This window comes from Ahaetulla prasina, chromosome 6 (genome assembly GCF_028640845.1).
Source record: "Ahaetulla prasina isolate Xishuangbanna chromosome 6, ASM2864084v1, whole genome shotgun sequence".
Taxonomy (NCBI): Eukaryota; Metazoa; Chordata; class Lepidosauria; order Squamata; family Colubridae; genus Ahaetulla; species Ahaetulla prasina.
The window spans coordinates 115,113,311-115,131,281 of NC_080544.1; the positions used below are offsets into that span (position 1 = coordinate 115,113,311).

At 56.5% G+C, this 17,971-nt stretch overlaps 2 protein-coding genes across 3 annotated transcripts; one reads left to right on the forward strand and one right to left on the reverse strand.

Moving 5' to 3' along the window:
* Positions 1-651: 651 nt before the first annotated feature.
* LOC131201355 (D-beta-hydroxybutyrate dehydrogenase, mitochondrial-like) lies at positions 652-6,742 on the reverse strand. Its single transcript, XM_058189174.1, has 6 exons — positions 6,398-6,742; positions 5,524-6,075; positions 3,169-3,279; positions 2,788-2,929; positions 2,325-2,477; positions 652-1,649 (listed from the first exon to the last, which is right to left on the reverse strand). Exons 1-6 carry the CDS (start codon positions 6,740-6,742, stop codon positions 1,180-1,182), a joined length of 1,773 nt encoding a protein of 590 aa, XP_058045157.1. The 3' UTR covers positions 652-1,179.
* On the forward strand, positions 6,276-16,807 carry BDH1 (3-hydroxybutyrate dehydrogenase 1). 2 transcript variants are annotated; one of them, XM_058187536.1, is made up of 8 exons: positions 6,276-6,354; positions 7,246-7,307; positions 7,483-7,610; positions 9,205-9,277; positions 9,740-9,850; positions 11,068-11,212; positions 14,876-15,028; positions 15,250-16,807. In XM_058187536.1, the coding sequence occupies exons 3-8, from the start codon at positions 7,513-7,515 to the stop codon at positions 15,717-15,719; spliced, it is 1,050 nt and encodes a 349-aa protein (XP_058043519.1). In that variant the 5' UTR covers positions 6,276-6,354; positions 7,246-7,307; positions 7,483-7,512; the 3' UTR covers positions 15,720-16,807. The 2 variants fall into 2 exon arrangements, with proteins under 2 accessions (XP_058043519.1, XP_058043518.1); XM_058187535.1 differs by lacking the exon at positions 6,276-6,354 and having other exon boundaries at positions 7,003-7,307.
* Positions 16,808-17,971: the final 1,164 nt, after the last annotated feature.

Here is a 17,971-nt window from a genome sequence, read left to right on the forward strand (position 1 = left end):
GTATCCTCCACTGATTCTCCAAGCATGCAACCGCCCCACAAGGGCTGCTTGAGTAACCCAGCTTGTCGTATTATGCAAAAGAGCCCCCAGTCTAGTTATATCCCCCCACGCCCTCCCGTGCCAACAGAGATGCCGCTGTCAGTGCTGAGCCCCCAGGGAGGCGCAAGATTGGCATCTGGGCTCCCCAGTTGCCCTGCTGGCTCTGGTGCCACCTGCAGCGGGTGATTGGCTGCCTGAAAAGGGGTACCCAAGAGCACCCCCCTGGTGGAAAAGGGAAGCTTTCATCCTAAACCAGGTTTGGCCCTTTCTTGGATCTCATTTTTGCCTAGCAGGCCTAGCCAGGTCAGAATGCCAGGCTCAGGTAGTGCCAATCCTGCCCAGTTCATGACTCGTTCTGTGTGAACCAAGAGATTGTGTCACATCAGCACCTTGTGGGATGCAGTCAAAGTGAGAAGTACAGAACTGCTCCAACTGCAAGAGAGAATTTCTGGCGAGTGACATATCTCTCCGACGTAAGGGAACTTTAAAAAGGCACAAATGACATCAGAGCATGGGCAGAGGGCTCCCGGATCCAAGAAAACTGTTGAAATAGATGCTGCGCTGAGGCTCCAGCAAGGAGGCAGGGCAGGGCAAACATTAAGCCAAGTGTAATTAAATCTAAAAATGTAATTTAATTAGTCAGTTGATATTACATATACAGTTTGGACCACATACGCAAGGCACATTTTCTGCAGGCAACTTGGGTCCCACCACAACTTCCGCTCAGGATGTTTCCAGCCGTGCAGTCTCCCATCATCAAGCAAGGCCGGATGATGTTCAGGGTTCAAGGGTGAACCAGGCAAATGAGGGTTTGCAACATCTATAAGTTTCCTGCCTGAGCAGGGGGTTGGACTAGAAGACCTCCAAGGTTCCTGCCAACTCCGTTATTCTGTTAAAATGTGCCCCCCCCCATCTAAGCATCTTGCATTAGGGAGAGTTCTGGAAGCTCAGAACTTGGCTCTGTCTTATGACTCTTTCTGCCACGCTGATTAAGAGAGATTGTCTCAATGGATTTGGGATTTTTCCCCCTCACCTGGATATCTTGGCTACTATGATTGCTTTTAATTCACCTGGACATGATTTGACCACCCCCTTGGAGGAGGCCCCGAGGGACGGCTTCTCCATTCGACCTGGGGCTGCCTAGCTGACAAAGAGCCAGTCAGCCAGGGCAGTGGGCAGGTGGGTTGTGGCCTGCAGACAGAGCCACCAGGAGGCCTCCATAGGGGTGTAGCGGCTGTAGGGGTGACGTGCAGCGAGGGCTTCAGTCAGGGCATCCAGGACCAGGGAGACATCTCGCAGGCCGCTGTGTGCAAAGCCCTTCATCCGAGAGAGCTTCTCCTGGAAGTCGGCCTCTCCGTAATCTGCCTGGACGGTCTCACTGGCCCCACGCCACATGCGCTCGGCCTCAGCCTCGATGCCCTCGGGGGTCAGGATCCCTGTGGCTGCGATGAAGTTGCTCGGCTCGATGGCCACCACGGAGACACCCCAGCGATACATCTCCTGACGCAGGCAGTCGCTGAAGGCCTCCACCCCAAACTTGGAGACGCAGTAGGAGGAGCGCATCGGCCTGGCCATCCGGCCCAGCATGCTGCTCATGTTGACGATCCGCCCTGCAGGGGAGAAGAGACCAGAACTGCTCGGGGGTGGGGGTGGTGTGTGATGTCGGTGGGAGAGAGCAGCAGGAGCATGGAGGGAGGAAGGGGAGCTGAGAACCAGTCAGGCTATGCAGTTTGGGGTCTGGCCTTGAGGAGAACTCACCAGAGCTCCACCAGTTGCTTTCTGAAGGGCCCCCTTCCCACTAGGACCTAGTTATGCCACATCCAGAGGAGGCTGCTTGGGCAGCGTCTCGGTCACATCCCAAAATGGGAGATCTGAATGGGGTTGGTCTCCTGCTCTGGGGGACCGGGAGAGGCTGCACGTCCCTGGCACGCTTCTGCTTCCCCCCCTCCTCCTTCCTCCGTGCCTGGGGATCTTTCTTCTGCCTGCCTCCCCCCGCCTTCTTGCACAAGGCATTGCTGGTATGCCTTTGAGGAATGCCAGTGTTACACAGAGGATGCAAACTCTTGCACACTGCTGGCCCCCCTGCACTGGCAGTCTGAATGCACGTGAGAACAGAGCCAGCCAGGACATTGGCTGATCCTTGCTGGACACCCAGCAGGTGCAGGCAGAACTCTGCTGCCTGTCAACTCTGTGTCCACTCCTGTGTAAGATGCTTTGCCCACAGGCTAAAGGGCCTTCAGAAGTGTGTCCCTGTGCCCCCCAATCCCTTAGACCCTCTTTCCTACCTCTGGCCCTGCGGATCAGGGGCAGAAAAGCTTTTGTCACACGGATGGTCCCCCATAAGTTGATGTCAGCCACCCTCTGGTACTTCTCCACGCTGGTGAATTCCACGTCTCCAAAGGAGGCGATTCCAGCATTGTTCACCAAGCCCCACAGACCTGCCCCAGAAGAGAGGAGACCCTTTTTGTGGATTTGAGAGTGCAGGTCAGCCTCCTCCCCCTCCCGAGGAAGCCCTTCTCTCCAGCTGTCTGAACTGACCTGTCCAGAAAGGCGAGAGACTCACCTTCGGCAGCACCAGTGGCCAAAGAGTTGGGCGCAGCCAAACAGACCCGGGAAAAACGAAGGGAGCCATGCATGGAGCCCAGTTCAGTCCCTGCCCGTTGCTGGCAGGGAAGCCTGGTGAGATGCCCTCATCTGCTGGGAGCAGCGGGCCCATGGGGAGGTGGGAGGAAGGGCCTGGATGATTACCTCGGGCAGGGTCCTCCAGTCGAGCCTCCACGTAACGGAGGGCTCGGGCCACCTGCTCTTCGCAGCACACGTCCAGCTGGAGGACGTGCATCCGCCCAGAGCCCACACGGCACAGCTCTTGGGCGCCATTTCCGCCTTGGTCCTGCCCAACAGATGGGGGGAAAACCATTGGGGGGAGGAGCTGCTGAGGGCAAGCACATCCCTGTTGGGGCTGATGGGACTCACCTTCCTCCCTCCCCACCTCCTGTGGAGGGCCAAAACCGAGGAGGAAGCATGAGGTGAGCCTCCCCCCCCCCCCGTTGTGCCTCGCCCCCACTCTCAGGGGAAACCTGAAAGCCTCCGCCAGGCGAAGTCAGCTCAGGGATGGGATTGGTTCCTCACCAGGAGCAAACAGCTGGCAAAGACAGTGAATCCTTCTGCGTGAAGATGGATGGCCAAGGCGTGACCGAAGCCCTTGTCACAGCCTGTGATCAGCACCGCCTTCCCCTTGGCCTGCAGGAGGGCAAGAAGAAGGAGGATCAGAGTGGTCCAAGACTTCCCAGCAATGAAGCAGCCGAGTGTCAGAGAAAGAAATCCGGGCGGAAGCCAAGAAGGGAAGATGAAAAAGGAGAGCCTGGCCGATGCTGTCAGAAGCAGTCCAGAAGACCAAGGATGGACGCACAACCGCCATCCTGCTCACGCCAGAGATCATCCATGAATGAGACCAGTGCCATGTCTCAGTCCCGTATCTGGGCCCAAAGCCCAACTGAAAGGGGTCCAGATAATCTATTTCCTTCAGGATCGTCTAGAGTTGCAGTACCACCCCTCTCAACCCACTTCCTTAAAATGGGGCAGGGGCTGGGCAGGGAGTTGACCGGAGGACATTGCAAGGACCTGTCCCCTTAGCAAGACATCTGCACTGACACTCCCACCCTGGCCAGCTTGCTCTTTCAGCAGACATGGGGAGGCGGAGGGGGGGGGAGAGGGAGGAAATCCGGCCTGAATTGGCATTCAGGCTGAAAAACAGGTTCTGCAAGAGCTCAGTGGCCCCTCAAGGTCAAGCAGAAAGGGCAGAGGGTGTGCCAAGAGCAAGAGAAGCAGGAGAGGGAAAGAGTGAATCAGCAGGGAAAAGTCCTCCAGGGGACCCCCCCCTCCCCCGCATGTCTGTCCTCCAGATCCAGCCAGACCGATGTGTGTGTGTCTCCCCTTCTTAGTACCCACAGAAGGGACCTTGGGGAGAAGAGCCATCACTCCTTGTCCTCGCCTGCTAGTGACAAAGTAACAGGCCAACTTGGCAGAGGAAGGGGCACAGCTGGGTGTCCGCCTGGCACTTGTTCATTCTGACCCTGGGATGAAAAGTTGCCTCAGCTGACCCAGGCCCTGCCCAGGACATGTGCTCCTTGTGCAATGAAGGACATGACCTTGGCAAGACTGGGCTCCAGACGGACTTTGGCCCCTGTCCTGGAAACCATTGGAGTCTGGATGAGGAGAATGTGGCGGAGAACTCGTCAACCATAACTGCCAAATGACACTAATGCTGCTGAAACTGTCCTGGGTGCCCGACTGCCTCCTGGTGCTGCCAGTCTCCTCCAAAATTCTATGTGGCTTTGGAGACTCAGCTACCTTCAACCACCCACTGGCTACAAGGAGAATCTGTCCACCTGGAGAGGAAGGGGAAGAGGCTGCAGACCATGCATCCTCCTCCAGTGACAAGGCCCACAGGGAGCCTTCTCAGCAGGCACCCCTCTTGTAAAATGCCCCCCACCGAACAGACGAACCACACCTTCCCTTTAATAGGTAGGAAGCTTTGAGAAGAACCAGCTTTTCCAGGATGTGGCTGGGGACTCAAGTGAGACTCAGTCCCCACCTGAGCAGGGAGGAGTAAGACACCACGATTCTTACAGTTGTGATTTCTGTTATCAAGTATTTAATACTTGATATATTGGATGACTTTGGTCACTGCTAATCATGTTAAATCCTGCAATTTGAAGTCCATCCCAGTTCAGAATAACAGATTAACAGGGTTGGAGGGGCCCTTGGAGTACTCAAACCCTCTGCTCAGCCAGGAAGCCCAGCCTAGACCAATCCAGACAAGTGGCTGTCCCGTCTCTTCTAAACCTCCAGTAATGGAACACCCACCACTTCTGGAGGCAAGTCCTTCCATTGGTTAATTGGAGCAGGGCTCCACAAGATAAGGTAGGGAGACACAGGCATCCTCTCCCCCTTTGCCAAGCTGCCTTATCAGCGGCAGCCCCCCACCCCACCCTGAGCGTGCAATGAAGCAACACAATCTGGGGGAGGGTGGCAGGGTCGAAGGTTTATTGAGATGGCACCGCTGGGCGGCAGAGTAGTTTAATAAAAGAAAGGAACCATATCTCCGCCGTGCATGATGGTTTGCCTGCTCCCCTCCAGCAGCAATACCGGGGAGCGCACCGGGGGCGACGCTTTATGCTCCCACAGTTAAGGAAGAGTCTGCCTCGAGCAAGCCAGAGACTGGGGCAGACTGCGGTCCCGGCGGGCGAGGGCGCCGCCACCCCACTCCAAGGCCCCGTTCGCGCGGCCAGCCGGCCGGCCCGGTGGGGCGGGGCGGGGCGTCGCTCTCCCGGCCCGGGGCGCGTCTGTCTCTCAGGAGAGCAGCGGCCGCTCCAGCCCTCTTGGGGGGACCCGACGCTCCCGGGCACGTGCCTCCTCGCGGGGAGGGCGAGAAACCCCAAAGGAGGCCCGAGAGAGGGAGCCCCTCTCCCACCGGCTACTCACCGGCAAGCGGGCAGGGAGGCGGCGGCGGCGGCGGCAAAGCAGCACCAGGAGCAGGAGCAGGAGCAGGAGCAGGAGGAGGCCGGCGGGGAGCGGCGGGGGCGGCCACATGGCGCGCGAGGGGCTGGGCGGGGGCGTCGCCGGGACAGCAGTGACGTCACTTCCTCGGCCGGCGCGGAGGGGACGCGGGGCGGTCAGCCGGACGGGCGGGAGGAGCGCGCGGTAAGCGGCCTCGAGCGGCGCCCCCCGGCCCTCCCCCCCCACCCGGTCGCCGCCTCCCCCGGACGGAAGGAGTGGGCCGGCGGGGGCAGGAGGGGGGCGGCTCTCGGGCCGGCGGCGCGCGGGGGCGGAGAAAAAGAGGAGGAAGAGGGCGGGAGGGCGAACGGGCGGAGGGTCCCGGGGCAGGTGGGCTGCGGGGCAAAGCTCCGTCCGCTTCTGGGCCCAAGGGGCGGAGGGCGAGCGGGGCCGGCTGTCTCCTCCGTCGGAGGCGGCGAAGGGCAGGTCGCAACTCCCCGTCTGGGCCGAACCGGCAGAGACGCTCCGGGCACGTGCCTCCTCGCGGGGAGGGCGAGAAACCCCAAGGGAGGCCCGAGAGAGGGAGCCCCTCTCCCACCGGCTACTCACCGGCAAGCGGGCAGGGAGGCGGCGGCGGCGGCGGCAAAGCAGCAGGAGGAGCAGGAGGAGCAGGAGGAGGCCGGCGGGGAGCGGCGGGGGCGGCCACATGGCGCGCGAGGGGCTGGGCGGGGGCGTCGCCGGGACAGCAGTGACGTCACTTCCTCGGCCGGCGCGGAGGGGACGCGGGGCGGTCAGCCGGACGGGCGGGAGGAGCGCGCGGTAAGCGGCCTCGAGCGGCGCCCCCCGGCCCTCCCCCCCCCACCCGGTCGCCGCCTCCGCCGGACGGGAGGAGTGGGCCGGCGGGGGCAGGAGGGAGGCGGCTCTCGGGCCGACGGCGCGCGGGGGCGGAGAAAAAGAGGAGGAAGAGGGCGGGAGGGCGAACGGGCGGAGGGTCCCGGGGCAGGTGGGCTGCGGGGCAAAGCTCCGTCCGCTTCTGGGCCCAAGGGGCGGAGGGCGAGCGGGGCCGGCTGTCTCCTCCGTCGGAGGCGGCGAAGGGCAGGTCGCAACTCCCCGTCTGGGCCGAACCGGCAGAGACGCTCCGGGCTCTCGGTCTGCCTGCCCTCCGCGGGGTCAGGACCTCTGCCGGCTCCGGCCTCTTGCCTGGCATCGTCCCGAATTCTTCCGAACCTCCGGGAAGCGTCCGAGGTTCCCCTGGCCAGGAAGGGCTGCGGGTCCTTCTCCCGTGCCGTCCTTTTCTTCTTGCCCCCCAAAAAAGGCTGGTATGAAAAGCCCTGGGCTGGTCTCTCTCCTATCCCAGCTGGCCCAGCCGCTTCCTCCCACCGCACCCCTTCCCTCTGCTGCTTCTGCCCTCCAGGATGGGGTGCCTGGAGAGGCCTCCCTTTCACCCATCTCAGGGAGGAAGCGCTGGCAGGCTTTAGGCTTAGGTCAGGCTGGGAACCCTCGTGGGCAGCTGGTGACCCTCCTTCAAATGACCATGGAGGCATTTGCCAAGCCAGATCAGGCCCTAATGCCTGATTGGCTGGTCTCTCTCTCTCTCTCTCTCTCTCTCACACACAAACACAAACACACACACACACACCATGGCTCTGGCAAGTGAAGAGCGGCAGGCGCCTCGCCTGCTCCCTGATCTGATCTCTTTCCGGAATTCAGACACCACCATCTCTAGGGGAGGCGTGCAGGGGTCACCAAGGCAGCCAGAGAACCAGATTGAGGTAAGTAGGTGTGGCAAATGCATCTGGCCTGGCTTGTGTCAATGTGGCTGATGTCTGGGCAGGGACTTGAGGGCCGGTGATATCTGGTGGGGGGAGCCTCTGCTGAACCCGCCCTCTGCAAGGCCATAAAAGCTGGGGGCAGATAACACAGAGCAGCCCCCCTCCCCTTTGGCAGAGTCCGCAGGCAGCAGCAGAGACACCCTTCATGGCGATCCTCTTGGCTGCCACTTGCATTGCCAGGCCTCTTGCTCGGCTGACCCTGAGAGCTCCGCACTGCAAGGATGGCGCTGCCATCAGCCTGCGGTAAGTACGGAGAGCAGGGTGCTAGACTGTAGGTGGTCCAGTTCTGTGTTCTCCAAACAAAGTCCTTGGCTTACCACCACCACTGAGTGACCGTTTGAAGTTTCAGTGGCTCTGAAAAAATGGACTGGTCCTTGCAGTTACAACTGGTGCCATGTCCTCATGATCAGAACTCAGGTGCCGGCATGCATTTATGATGACTACCACATCCCCCACCCCCACCCCCACCCCGTCAAGAAATTGCCATTCCGACAAGCAGAGTCAATGGGAGAAGCCAAGTTCGCGTAATGACCGCATGATTTACTTAATAACTGCAGTATTTGCTTAACAACCATGGCAAGGATGTCATAAAATTGGGCACGATTCACTTAACAACTGTCTTGCTTAGCAACCAGAATTCTGGTCCTAATAATGTTTGTACATTGCAGATTACCTATTCACTTGAAGATCTTGAATGCTCCACCTGGTTTCATTAAGGACTTGTTTATAAGAAAGAAACTGCTGCTGTGGCAGCCAGCCGGGTGGGTGGGGGTCCAAGCGAGCAGGATCAGTCTCTTTGTGAACCTCTTTAGTGCTGTTTGGCCTCCAACAGGGCTGCAGACCAGAGTCCGAAAGGATCTCCTATTCCAAAGTCCCTCCAGATAGCGCCAAAGAGGCCTGTGCTCATCTGAGCCTCCCCGTTCCTGGGTCAGATGTTCTTAAGGATTCGGGGTGGGGGGGGAAACAGAATTCCCCAAACAGGAAGGCCATGGGTACAAGGGTGAAACCTTCCCTTGCCCCTCCTGAGGTGGGTTGGAGTATTTGACTTGGATCCAAGTCAGAGCTGAAGAAGCGTCTTGGGTGAGAAGCGAAACGTCTTCAAAGTAAAACCCCAGAAAGTTGTTGCCTCTTGAAAAAGCAGCCTGACCTGCATGACTGAGAATCTCCATAGACATCCATGTGTGAAGAGGGTCCTGCCCAGAATGGATGGGGTGGGGGCAAATGCTCTTGCTGCTTCTCAAGAGTCCCCAGCCTTTGGAGGGGGGCCTGCCTGGGCTAACTGTCCTCTGAGCATCAGGATCCCAACTGGCTGCCAGGCACATGGCCAGTCCTCAAGAGGCCCAGCCGCAGTTTGGCTGTTTGTGGCTGGTTGAGCGTTAGCCCAAAAGTTAACAAAGCCCTTGTGACTGCACTTCTTGAGGCCGGGGGGTGAGCAGGGTCAAGGGGTTTGGCCGAGAGGCCCTCGCATGCTCCCCAGAGCTAAGCAGCACCAGCAACCAGGTGGCCAGCAAGGTGAATCGTGGGGGCAGCGGGCCAGATGTGTTTCAGTCGCATGGAGGGAAGCCTTCTGCAGATGGGCTGCAGCCTCTCCTGGCAGCCTGGCATGTCCAGCTGATACTTCTTGCCCGGGCATTCTCTGGGGTGGGGGCTAGGCTGCCACTTTTGAACTTGGAAGTGGTGGCCATGCTTCACAGACTCTTGGGGAGAGTCGGGTCAGGAGGGGCCCAGAGAGCCACTCCCTTTCAGCCGAAGCAAGCAGGCCTGTCCTGTCTCTTCTGGTCTGGGCTTAGGTTCCCCAAAGGCTACCCCAGTGGCAGCTGTGTCCTCTCTCTTGCAGATTGCTTCCAGAGGTTCAGGCCGCAGCCTCTGCTTGGAGGAGCCAACGCTGCTACGCAACAGAGGTGGAAGAGGTGAGAGGGGTGGATTCACCAGCCAAGGGCAGAGTTGGGGCAGAGGAGGGGGCAGCCCCACTGGGGAGGCTACGTGCCTATAGTGGGCCTCGTCTGTCTCTGCGGGCCCTCTGCCTTGGGCCCCCTGCCAAGGTTCAGGGCCAGGGCTGCGTCTGGAAGACAGAGAGGTCTTGTGACCTTCCTCTCTTATCTGCTCCTCCTTGAGGGCCGCGTTGAGGCCTTGGGACCTCCCCAACCACAGGGGGTGTCCTTCAGTTCACCAAGCACCCACGGCCAGTGTTTGTGTGATTGCCAGGGGAGAAGGGCCCGGGGAGCCTAGCCAAGGTGGTGATAAGGTAGGAGCCTCGGGATAAGAGGGCCCCCCGAGAGGAGTTGGCTCTGCTGAGCCTCATGAGCAGCAGGCGGGAGACACCGTGGCCCTTTGCGTGGCTTTCAACACTGGCTCTTGTTCACTCCCTTTAGATCAGCCAGCGACCTGTCCTTATTACGGGCTGTGACTCGGGCTTTGGCTTCTCCTTGGCCAAATTCCTCCACGGGAAAGGCTTCATCATCTATGCTGGGTGCCTGCTGAAGGTAAAGCTGGATGAGGGTGCAGACACAGTTTAATATCATCGGTCTCCTCTCCCCCCCCCCCGCCCAGAAATATTTGTAACACTCTAGATGGTGCAGCTTGCTGAGAGTGTGCCATTGCAGCCGGCACACTTAGGATGCACAAACATTGAAACCCCCAGATGATCTGATTGCAGAAAAGCAAATGCGGATTGAAGCCTTTGCAAGAGAAGTTTGGCACCCAAATCACAGGGAACCGTTGCTCCCCACATTCTGCTCTGGTCAGGCCCATCCAAAGGCATCTCCAAGGCCCCCAGCTGAAGCAGGGTTGGAAGAAACCAGGAAGAGGTTGGACCAGATAGATTTTCCTTCGAGAAAAAGCAGTGGAGCAGGAAAAATGGGTCTTCCTGAAAATGGTGTCAGGGCCTGTTTGCCCTCGATCCAGGTGCAGGAAACGGAATCTGGTTGCATGAAGTTATCAGTAGCGGCGGCAGCAGTCCCCAGGATGCGCAGACTCCCCTTGGCTGGAGGTGGGCCCCGATCCTCCTGGCTCTTCCTGCCCTGAGCCACGACTGGGCTACCTCTTCGGGGCCCTGGCCATTTCTCTCCAGCAAGAGGGGAGGAGAAGGACAGGTGTGTCTGCCCTTCCCTGGAGGGCAGGCTCTGGAGGGAGCAGGAGAAGCTGGCCCTGTTTGGCAAAGGGCTTTGCTCCCCAGTCCCTCTGCACCACCACCTCTGCCAGTCATGGGTGGCAGCTCTTTTGCCAGCCTGTAACTTCAGAAATTGCAGAGAATGTTCGTGGGTCGGGTGGTAGGTTTTGCAGGGGTCTGTTTTCAGAGCTTGCCATTTATCTGTAACTTAATTTTATGGTTACCCAGCCCTGGGTTCAACTGATGGGTCTTGGGAGAAGCATTACAGCAACTGTTGGTATGTGAGACTTCAGAATGGCAAATTCTCCAAACCCAGATTCGCTCTGGCAAGACACGCATGTCCCGATCATGGGGAACCGCCCAGAAAGCCCTTTGCCCAAAGTGGATGGAAAAATGGCTGGGATCAGCAGGGCGGCTTTTGGGCAGAGATGCTGTACCTGTTGACGGGGCATTGCGAGCTGGAGCCCCCAGAGAGAGAGAGACTGTTCATGGTTGCATGACGCCCTTCCACTGGGCGTGCTGGTGGTGGTTGCTGTCTCCCTTTGTGGGGGAGCAGAGGCCCACCCTGCTTCTCCTGCCGCTTTTCATCAGGAACAAGGCCGGGGGGGCTCAAAGGACCTGGACAACATGAAGAGTGACCGAATGAGGACCGTCCAGCTCAACGTCTGTGATAGTGAGGAGGTGGGGCGTGCAGTGGATTACGTGACCAGCACCTTGAAGGATCCAGAGACCGGAGGTGAAGGAGAGGAAAGGCTGGGGAGCCTGGGAGTCACACGAGGGAGATAGGGAGGGGAACAGCCAGGGAGCTGTTTCCCTCCCCTCTTAGTCGGGCTCAGTCCCACGGAAGGCCAGCGGTTGCCCTGAGTCTCAGCTTGGGTGTAGCTGCCCCTTCGCTTCTTTTCCCCTTTACAGCATACTCCTAATGCAGGCAGGGAGGGTGTGTCTAGATTAGAAATTAGGGAGTTACCAAACTTTATATTGTGGCTTCTGGATCCCAGGATGATTTTCTAGTACAGAGGAGACAGCAAAGAAGGCAAGAAATAAATCAGGAAGCTGCAGGATGCAGAAGCTTTGATGTTTTATGCTCCCCCGAGCTTCTTGTCTCCTATTTCATAGTCCAAAATGTTGCTTTTCCTCCGTCTGGTCAAAGGCTTTGGTTATGGTTCAGAAGACCATTTCGGGAGGGGTCTCCCTGCTCTCGAGTAGCTTCTGGAGGTCTGGACCGGCACTGCTCCTTTTACCCATCGGTCACCCTTTGACCCCACCCCCAACCCCCAGTCTTTGTACAGGATTGTTTAAGAGCAGCCCGACATGCTCCAGGGCAGAGCGAGAAGGTGGCCCGTGCAGCTGCTGCTCTTGACTCACAACCCTTGTGCGGAAAAAAAGCCACAAACATCTTGTAGCAGAGGGTTTTCTTTCAATGAAGGGGTGCAGCAAATGGAAAATATGGCTGGCTTTAAACCAGGGGTGAAATGCTCCCGGTTTGAACCGGATCGGCTGATCCGGTAGCGATGGCAGTGGGTGGTTTGGAGAACCGGTAGCAAAAATCCCTGCCCCACCCACCTTCAGAAGAGGTTGTAAAAAATGCTTTTAAAAGTAAAAAAAAAAAAAAAGATCACGCGCCACAGCTGAACACCCTCCCCCCCAGTGCTGTTTTACTTACCGCATGCGTCCTTTTGCCGTGCACTGCGTGTGCGCATCTCGCATTTGGTAGTAAACCGGTTCAGATTTCACCACTGCTTTGAACCCTAGACAACCCCTCGTAATCCAGATGTTTTGGATCAGGAGCCCAAAATGTTTTCCTGTTATAGCAGCTTTGGCCAGCATCTCCTGAGTTCTCCTCCCCCACCCCCACCCCCACCCTGGTTCTCCTGGGGTGAGCAGTGGAGGATTCTGAGAGAGTCTTTGTTACAACAGGAGACAATCTCTGTAGCTCAGAGTTGCACTGGGGAGTCCTTGATAATGTCGGCACTAGCGAGTGTGTGCTGTGCTTCCTGTCCTTGCGCCACTTGCCGTGACGTGGACAGAAAACTGTATCCTAATCAAGGACCCAGCCAGGATGGGACACATAAAGCCCAACACTGAACTCAGGGAAGGGTGCTCCAGATGGCAGGATGGCTTCCGGCTCCTGTCTTCCTCGCCTCTGAGGCCAGGATATCTTTGGGGTCCCCTCCTGGGCCAAGTCTACGGAAGAGGCCATTCTCCTTGCAGGACTCTGTCCCGGAAGAATAGAATAGAATAGAATAGAATTTTTTATTGGCCAAGTGTGATTGGACACACAAGGAATTTGTCTTGGTGCATATGCTCTCAGTGTACATAAAAGAAAAGATACGTTCATCAAGGTACAACATTTGCAACACAATTGATGATCAATATATCAATATAAATCATAAGATTGCCAGCAACAAGTTATAGTCATACAGTCATAAGTGGAAAGAGATTGGTGATGGGAACTATGAAACGATTAATAGTAGTGCAGATTCAGTAAATAGTCTGACAGTGTTGAGGGAATTATTTGTTTAGCAGAGTGATGGCCTTCGGGAAAAAACTGTTCTTGTGTCTAGTTGTTCTGGTGTGCAGTGCTCTATAGCGTCGTTTTGAGGGTAGGAGTTGAAACAGTTTATGTCCAGGATGCGAGGGATCTGCAAATATTTTCACGGCCCTCTTCTTGATTCGTGCAGTATACAGGTCCTCAATGGAAGGCAAGTTGGTAGCAATTATTTTTTCTGCAGTTCTAATTATCCTCTGAAGTCTGTGTTTTCTTGTTGGGTTGCAGAACCGAACCAGACAGTTATAGAGGTGCAAATGACAGACTCAATAATTCCTCTGTAGAATTGGATCAGCAGCTCCTTGGGCAGTTTGAGCTTACTGAGTTGGCAGAAAGAACATTCTTTGTTGTCCTTTTTAATGATGTTTTGATGTTAGCTGTCCTTTTGAGATCTTGCGATATGATAGACCCCAGAAATTTGAAGGTTTCTACTGTTGATACTGTGTTGTCAAGTATTGTGAGAGGTGGAAGTATGGAAGGGTTTTTCCTAAAGTCTACCACCATTTCTACGGTTTTGAGTGTGTTCAGTTCCAGATTGTTTTGGTTGCACCACAAGGCTAGTCGTTGGACCTCTCGTCTATATGCGGATTCGTCATTGTCTCGAATGAGACCAATCACTGTTGTGTCATCTGCGAACTTCAGTAGCTTAACAAATGGATCATTGGAGATGCAGTCATTGGTATACAGAGAAGAGAAGTGGGAGAGCACACAGCCTTGGGGGCCCCTGTGCTAATTGTACAGGTATTTGATGTGATCTTGCTTAGCTTCACCTGCTGCTTCCTGTTTGTTAGGAAGCTTGTGATCCACTTACAAGTCTGTTCCGGTACCTGTAGCTGGTTTAGCTTAGTTAGAAGAATGTCTGGAATGATGGTATTGAATGCTGAACTAAAGTCTACAAAAAGGACCCTTGCATAGGTCTTTGGAGACTCAAGATGTTGTAGGATGTAGTGCAGAGCCATATTAACAGCATCATCTGTTGATCTATTTGCTCGGTATGCAAATTGCAAGGGGTCTAACAGCGGATCCGTGATGGTTTTCAGGTAGGAAAGCACTAGCCTTTCAAAGGTTTTCATGACTACAGATGTTAAAGCAACTGGTCTGTAGTCATTCAGTTTCTTGATGGTGGGCTTCTTCGGCACTGGGATGATGGTAGAGCGTTTGAAGCAAGAAGGAACATAACACATCTCTAGTGATTTATTGAAAATATGGGTAAAGATGGGGGCCAATTGGTCAGCACAGACTTTTAAGCAAGTATCCTTGTAGTACCAGAAACCTTTTGCAAGCAGTAAGTGCAGTGGGCGTAAGGTGTCACCCTGCTCAGCCAGTTTTTCCTTCTCAGTTGGCATGCAAGCTGCAATATTTTGTGCCCAGTCTCCACCTGCTGCTGTGTTTGGAGCCACAAATCCTTCGGAGGAACCAGCAGCCTGCTTCCTCAGATCTCTTGCTGGATCTTTGGACCAGTAGATCTCTATCAGTCCCTTGGCCCCATGAAGGAAAGAAGGAATTTGAAGGCCGCTACCTGCTTCTCTCCCGTGGTTTCTAGCTCTGCAGGCCACCGCGGTGGCTGGCTCTTTTACCTCCAAACTGGCCGATGGGTGATGGTTTTATAGAGAAGCTAATTCACAACATGGGACAGAAGCTATTCGGCAGCATCGTTCCTGATGGGACCCCTCCCCTTGGGGCTCCAGCACCAGCCTCTCCTAGAGGGGCCAGTGGAGCACAGCGTGGTGGAGTTTCTCGCTAAGGATAGGGTTACTGACCTTTGGCCTTCCTAGAGGTAGGAATTCTCTTCCCAGATAGAAATACTGGCAGAGATGGCTAAGATGACTGCTTCTTTTGCTTCCTCTCCAGGGCTCTGGGGTCTGGTCAACAACGCTGGCATTTCCACTTTTGGAGAGGTGGAATTCACCAGCATGGACACTTACAAAGAGGTGGCCGAAGTGAATCTCTGGGGCACCATCCGGACCACCAAGGCCTTCCTGCCCTTGATACGGAGAGCCAAAGGTAAGCGGGGTCCGGTGGGCGCAGAGCCCCATTGCAGCCAGAGGGAGGCTGGGTTCCTCCCAGCCGCAGGGGTGACGGTCGCGGAAGAAGAGCTGGCGGGGGCCTCCTGCTTTGCCCCAGCAGGGCCGCATCCTGTGAGCCAGGTTGGGCGGCTGCATCCAGAAGCAGTCTGGATCCCTTGCGGAGTGGCTGCTCCCTTCATGGCACCTTTGCCTCGGCAGGCCGCGTGGTCAACATCAGCAGCATGATGGGCCGGATGGCCAACCCTGCCCGCTCCCCTTACTGCATCACCAAGTTCGGGGTGGAGGCCTTCTCCGACTGCCTGCGCTATGAGATGCGCCCACATGACGTGAAGGTCTGTATCGTGGAGCCGGGCAACTTCATTGCCGGCACCAGCCTCTACAGCCCTGAGCGCATCCAGTCCATTGCTGACAAGATGTGGGACGAGCTGCCAGAGATTGTGCGCCGCGACTACGGGCGGAAGTACTTTGATGAGCAGATTGCCAAGATGGAGTCGTATTGCAACAGCGGCTCCTCAGACACCTCCCCGGTGGTCGAGAGCATCGGCCACGCCCTCACCTCCACCACGCCCTACACCCGCTACCACCCCATGGACTATTATTGGTGGCTGCGCATGCAGGTCATGACTCACATGCCCGCGGCCATTTCCGACCGCCTCTACATCTACTGAGAGTGGGGGGATCCCCCTGGAGCCAAACTGGCGAGTGACGGTCACGCTAAAGGTTACACTGTACAATACTCCAGCAGCCGCTCGGTTAGTTTGTTTTTAAACTCTGTATTTTAGGCTTGTGATTAATTTAAACATTGGGACGTAATTTAACCCCTTGCATGGTGTGTTGGGTAGGCAGGACTATCTCATGTCTTTCAGGGGACTCCGATGAGGTTATTTATTTATCCCATTATTTGCCTGGCTTGCATTGGCCTTAGGGGAGCTTGGCCATCTCCTTCCTTCAGAGCTGGCCATCCCCTCTTGGAGAAAGGCTGCCCACCCAGTCCTGGGCAGCCTGGGGCTCATCCTTGCTGTGGGGGGGGGCAGCTGGCCTTCAGAGTCCTTTGTTGTGGCCACAGGGCTAGGGGGCTGGGGGGGAAGGATCACAGCAGCCAGGGGCCAGTTGTCCACACCTATCTTTGCACACTCCTTTTCAAGGGGCGCCATGGACCAAGCGCCATCAAGCCCCTCTCCCTACTGAGGAGCTTTGACCACGGCCTCAACCCTTTGGGGGTTCTGCCAATGCACAGAGTTCCTCCTGCAAGGGAGGGGGCAGCCTGCCTTTAGTCAGGGCTCCCAGACTGAGTTCTTTGCACTAGGCTCCCTGGTGTTGATGGGTGGTGGGGAATCGCAGGGCAGGAGGGAGGCCTCCTATCAGCATAAACCACCCACAGCTCGGGAGCCACCGTGGATCACTCCAATATGGCCATGAAGGTCATTTTCCTCTTGGCACTTAAACTCCTTCCTCCAGCCGGTCGGGCTGAGCACAGTGCCTACCCAATCCTAACCCATGAAGTCTGTGTGACTGAATGGCTTCTGGCTGTCAATCCCTGACCATGGCTGTTGCCCCTCCAAGATGGTCTTGTCGGGCATCTGGCAGAGATTTGGCACATCCGTCTGTCACCAGGGGTCGGGGGCCTCGTGGGGGCCTGTGGCTGGCAGCAGAGGAGGTCAAGGGAGCATCACCCCCCAAACAGCAAGCGGGAGGGACTGTGATTGGATGTCCTCTCTTTCAGTGAACATTAAACCATGTGACAAACTTGCCTGAATCACTGGCCTTTTTCCTTGACCAGAGACCAGATGCCCCGGGCCGTTATGCTGGAGATGGAAGTGAGGACAAGAGGTGCCCTCTTCCTTGCCCCGGGGCCTGCCCTGCACGCCTCTCCAGGGGCTCCCTTGGAGGCTAAGCAAGAAGGTGGCTGGGCACCAGGACCCAGTGGCACCACCTTGGGCAGATCTCTGTCCTAGAACTGGGGTGGGGTGGGGGGCTTTGAGTTGGTCTGCAGTCTTTTGACCCTAAGACATGTGAGGCGGGCTTTCTCTCCCCGCTGCAGCACTTTCTGGGGGCAAACCCCCACCCATGCACATCCAAGAAAGGGCATAGGAGATTTTCCATAGCTTTTTGGCTGGGCCCCTTTCCTCATGGAACACTCCCCTCTGCCCACAGAAAGAGACTGGAGCCGCAGAAGCTGATGAAAACGTCTAATTCATTTGGCCCCTGATTGTCACCCCACTTATATGTTATAGTGTATTTTAATACTGCATTGCTCCATGGCCTGTGAGGAGGGGGATAGATAAGCCTGTAGGGGCCATGGAATTCTCCCTCCCTCCCCCAAGGAAGAAAAGGAGACCCCCTCCCCCTTCCATGCTAACCTGGTTCTCCTGCTGCCCAGGCCCTTTCTGGAATACAACATACCAAGTCACAAGCCCTTTGGTATAATTAAGAGCCTTTTCCTGAAATTAAATGAAGTGCAGCTGGAGAGCTTGCTGGTCTTCCCCTGGGCAGGCCGGATTCATTCCCCCCCCCCCAAGCAGACACCTCTTGGCTCACAACCTCTGTAGGAATGGGTCCCCCCAGGTCCCTCCCTCAGTTGCAAGCCCTGCCCTTGCCAGAGGCTGGAGTAGGAGTGGGGTGGGGGGTAAGAAAGAGGCTGGAGTCACTTGGGGTCCCTCTCTGCCTTTTCTTGAGGGCTCCGGAGTGTTTTCAGGGGGAAAAGCTCCTTTCATGTCCCTTCTTGAGGAAAACAGTCAGTCTGCAGGAAAGAGTAGCTTGTCTGGGCAGGAAGTCAGTTGGCACTCCCTGGGACCAAATGCCCTCAGTGGGCTGCAAGGGGGGTCTCAGCCACTGGGAGACTGTTTGACCCCCACCCTTGTCTTCCTGCACGCAGGACCCCTGGAAGGATTGAGTTGCTTTGTGGGGCAGGCACCTTTTC

Bases quoted from the DNA above. Each gene is read 5' to 3' on its own strand.
- LOC131201355 (XM_058189174.1), bottom strand. From the start codon at position 6,742: ATGCCAGGCAAGAGGCCGGAGCCGGCAGAGGTCCTGACCCCGCGGAGG. The intron at 6,076-6,397 runs GTGGGGGGGGGA...CCTCCCCGCGAG, and splicing joins CCGGCGGAGGCGGCGACCGG to GAGGCACGTGCCCGGAGCGT. The intron at 3,280-5,523 runs GTGAGTAGCCGG...GCCCTCCTGCAG, and splicing joins GCCTCCCTGCCCGCTTGCCG to GCCAAGGGGAAGGCGGTGCT.
- BDH1 (XM_058187535.1), top strand. From the start codon at position 7,176: ATGGCTCTGGCAAGTGAAGAGCGGCAGGCGCCTCGCCTGCTCCCTGAT. The intron at 7,308-7,482 runs GTAAGTAGGTGT...CCCCTTTGGCAG, and splicing joins AGCCAGAGAACCAGATTGAG to AGTCCGCAGGCAGCAGCAGA. The intron at 11,213-14,875 runs GTGAAGGAGAGG...CTTCCTCTCCAG, and splicing joins GAAGGATCCAGAGACCGGAG to GGCTCTGGGGTCTGGTCAAC.